Source organism: Caenorhabditis briggsae (genome assembly GCF_000004555.2).
Source record: "Caenorhabditis briggsae complete genome, chrI, whole genome shotgun sequence".
In the NCBI taxonomy this organism is placed as follows: domain Eukaryota; kingdom Metazoa; phylum Nematoda; class Chromadorea; order Rhabditida; family Rhabditidae; genus Caenorhabditis; species Caenorhabditis briggsae.
This window is the reverse complement of record NC_013489.2, coordinates 4,239,507-4,243,674: the sequence shown is the minus strand read 5'-3', so window position 1 is coordinate 4,243,674 and position 4,168 is coordinate 4,239,507. Positions and strand designations below refer to the sequence as shown.

The 4,168-nt window shown below is 35.5% G+C and overlaps 2 protein-coding genes across 2 annotated transcripts in view; one reads left to right on the top strand and one right to left on the bottom strand.

Annotated features, from left to right (window-relative positions):
* The window catches only part of Cbr-dhs-3, a gene marked incomplete at both ends in the record, with an annotated part of 1,928 nt that extends 1,264 nt beyond the window's left edge, over positions 1–664 (bottom strand). The window contains 2 exons of the mRNA XM_045243790.1: positions 353–504; positions 550–664. Of these exons, the coding sequence (XP_045092594.1) occupies positions 353–504; positions 550–664 (267 nt within the window). The remainder of the gene's footprint in view (positions 1–352; positions 505–549) is intronic.
* Positions 665–2,017: 1,353 nt separating this feature from the next.
* CBG04149 lies at positions 2,018–4,168 on the top strand (the record flags this gene model as incomplete). The annotated part of the gene is made up of 4 exons (XM_045243784.1): positions 2,018–2,078; positions 3,566–3,840; positions 3,890–4,006; positions 4,052–4,168. 4 exons carry the CDS (start codon positions 2,018–2,020, stop codon positions 4,166–4,168), a joined length of 570 nt encoding a protein of 189 aa, XP_045092595.1.

Sequence of the window (4,168 nt, the reverse complement as noted above, 5' to 3'; positions counted from 1 at the left end):
TCGCCGCGCCCATTTTTTATATGTAATTAGAATTTCTTGTAGAATCTCGAAATTCATTTTTCTTCTAAAATTTCTGTCTTAATTTTGCCGTTCACCGGTAGCTGCACTTTTCGGTTTCTAATGATTAGTTTGAAAAAGTACCTCAATAGGCTAGATTGTACCTTTTTTGTTCCATTTACACGTGTTTCCCTCTATTTCTAACGATCTCTGTCAGTCGCTTTATCATGGTTATAGCGGTCACTCTACTGCGCATATAATAGTGTCAACTGGTCATATCATTTGCATCAATGCTTGTTTTGTAAAGTTTTAGTGGAATGTTTAATAAATGTGAGACATTATAATCACAACTCACTTCCACTCCTCGAGATTCCAACTCTGCCAGAGTGGTCTTGTTTCCTTCCTCATTAATGTCCCAAAGGACGAGTCGAGCACCTAGTTTTCCGAATTCGTACGACATTAGGCGACCCAATCCACTACCAGCTCCAGTTACCAGTACAGTTTGGCCTGAAACAATAACTTGATACCCGGCAACTACGACCTGATTGATACCTCGAACATCTTTTCGTGGCAACCATCCAGTTGGGAAAAGATTCCGAATTGTAGAAATTATAAGAAGAAGAATAGCCTTGAGTGTAACAAACAAACTCTCGAGAAACTCTTCCATGATTAGAACTGAAATAAAAGAGAATGAATGTTGACTGTCCACTACTTTTTCTTATCATAGTGTGTTGTGTCTTGGATAATCAGTTTCTCAAAATGGTTTCAATAAACATTGTGATAAGCGGAAAGATATAGTGGGGAAAGTTGAGAGAGACGACAGAAAATAGGTAGAGTGGAGCCACGATTTTCAGGAACGAGAGTTGAAATGACATACTCTTCGATTTCAAGGCAAATTTTATTGAATGAGGTTGAAAATCGGAGTGCTCATCAGATATGAGCGGAATGAAAAAAATGGAAAATCCGGAAGTAGGGAGTAGAAACACAATTTTGCAAAAAAAATCCGATTGTTTTTTGAAAATTTTCAGAATCACATAAAAGAGTACTTTGGGCTCCATTAAACAACGCTTCCAGGGGTAGTTTAGGATTAGAAAATACTTTCTAATTTTTAAACCTTAAAATAGAAATTGTTCAAATTATACGGAAGAACAAAAAATCCGGAAGAAGGAACGAGGAAATCCGCTCAACTCTGGGGCTCATAAGTTTTGAAATAGAATTTGAGCTTTTTTGAAATTTTGAAACTATGGTGCCAAGAATAGAATACAGTTGAGTGCACATGATCAACTACAACGTCGAAGTGTGTATCTGTACTGTTTTCTTGATAGCATTCAGAGAAAACTAATTGATTGCTGTATGTCAAATTCCATGTCTAGAAATTGCATGAGTACTACAAAAAGTTCTAGATAATTAGCCATAAAAATTACAGAAACAGTGGTTCCTGTTCAGTCAAATAGAAATTTCCAAGTTTCCTATTAACGATCTACGAATTTCCTGAACACCGAACTAATCGAACTTGTAAGATTCTGATTTACCTATCATCCGAACATTACAAGTTTGCAATTTTTAACTCTCGGAATGTGGAGTTTCTCAATGTAGCAACTACTGGAATCCTGAAATTTCGAAATTTCTAATTAGGAATTCTTCAAATTTCTGAAACTCTGAGTTTCTGAATTTGCGATTTTTCTAACTTCCAAATTTACTAATTTCTGACTTTTCAAATATTTTTTTTCGAATTCGTAGAATATCGAATTTCTGAGTTTTTTGGGAATTTCTGAAACTCTTTTTTCTTTAATTTCCAAATTACCGACTTTAGACCTCGAAGTAAATAGTCTCTTTTTATGAGATTAGGGGTACTGTAAGGAGATTCAACACAAGAGCAAACCGACTGGTTAGACATACAAAGTACAGAAACATGAGTACCTGTTCAGTGGTTTAAGTTTACGATAAGATGAGAAAGTGCTCAAGAAGACTAAAGGAAAGAGAAACTAGCCACCGATCTAAAAATGAGTAAATTGGAAACATGAGTATTGCTACTCAATCCACGTACTTGACACGGATCACAATGAAGTCGTCAAGCATGAGTAAGTACTGTAATTGGTATTGGAGAGACTACGAGAGAGACATAATGATCAAGTTTTGTGTGATGTTTTGTGTTCTACGATTGTTTACTGTTTTCATTTTCTGTGTCTCGATTTCAAATCACCGTCTCCGTCTCGCCATTTTTTGAATTCACGTCATCTATCTCTTCATTTTTTCTATTTGTTTTCAGATGGTGATTGGCATCTTATTTCCTTTTTTCAATTGTATTAGGTCCGGTTAATTATACTGAGACACAAGAAATACAACGAGAATGATGTCTATTTGTTTTGAATTTCGAATTCGCCCATTTTCTTTTCTATTTCGAGTTATTTAGAAAACCTTTAAAGGTTTTGAATATCACATGATAGAATGATAATCTCCCTGTCAGAGTTATGGAATTAAAAACAAAGATAATTTAAAACTTCAGAAGAAACCTTTGAAATGTAATCAGTATCTTCAGAAGGCCGAAAAACAGAGAGCCTGCATTGTTATACTGTAGTTCTTCTGACGCTCAAGGGTTGAAAATTGTACAGGAAACTTTCTCTAAACTCATGAACGTTGCCTATTAAAATTCACCAATATCTGTAGCTTCTTAGAAAATATGTTAAAAAATAGGCCTCATACTTTTGTTGTCTAAAAAATCCATTGAAATAGATTAATTATGTTCAAAAATTAGACATTTTGCAAACAACAATGACCCGTTGAATTTTTAAAAATTCGATTGAAAAATTTGGTGTATAAAAGAAGAGCTGTAAAAGAAAGCGATGGTTGGTGGAATTGAGAATAGAAAAAGTTAAAGGAGGGATGAAAAGAGATGCATCCGGGTAAAGGTAATAATTGAAAATCGGTCCGTAACAATTGAGGATCAATTAGAAATTAAAAAACAAGGGGATGATCTTAAAGGAGAAACTGAGAAGATGAGTTAATTCAGTCGTCATTGACGGTAACCAGTGGAGCATGTGAATCCTGAGGTCTTGGAGCCGTTTGGTCCGATATCGTTGAATTTGTTCTCTTTACAATTGCTGCTTCGGCTGGCTGATCAATCGAAGGAACCAGAATTGAGACCATCTGAAAAAAATACATTTATTTTTTTTTTGAAGTGCGAATTGGAGTCGTAAATCAGAAAATTCTATAAGACCCTAAATATATCCTAATTTTAAACCCTAAGTTCCCAGCCTCATTGAATTCCAATACACCGGAACTTCAATTGAGTGCTACCCAAGCTATCAACTTTGAGCTCAATTATCTCGATTGCTGTGAAAGATGTCAAAAATGTGTCAACTAACCAAATATTGGTGATGTTATGATAAAAAATTTATCAGTTGAACATTTTTTGATATTTTTTTCCAGGAATCGAGATAGTTGAGCTCAAAGTTGGGCGGGCTTCAACAAGATGAAGTAGGTTACGGTACGTGTGGTTCAAGAAACTACGGTTGTGAAATCGGTAGTATAGAAATTGCCTAGAGCTTATTTATTTTCAAAATTCCAGACATTTGGTCATGTGGATGTGTGTTCGGAGAACTCCTGAAAGGCGGTATTTTTTTGGCAGGAAAGTCAGCTATCAATCAGGCAGAAGTCATTTTTGATGCTCTGGGTATTCCAACAAAAGATGAATTGAGCATGATGAGAGTTAGCAGCACAAAATACAGAGAGATTGTTCAAATGTATGAACCTGATCCACTGAGAAAAACTGCGGATTTCAACTGGCTCTACGAACAGAATTCGTCGAATCAAAGAGAAAGACGGACTACTGTATTCAATGATGTAACAATTAATTATTGATGAAATGGGATAATTTGATTTCGATTTTCAGAAAATTGATTCATCTGACATGAAACAGGCCACCGAACTTCTTCGTCTCATACTGGTGTACAACCCAAAGCAACGATTGGCAGGACTAGATTTGCTCACCAATCCATATTTTTCTGATGTAGGGAAATTTTTGAAAAAAAAACACTTTAAATTGAACTTTCAGCTGCTCAAAAGCAGCACTCTCCGCTTTAATCGCCAAGTAATTGGCTGTTTGACAAGGAATGATTTGAAAGAAGTGGAAAAGGGAGATACGTCAATGACAAACGAAACGACTGAATGA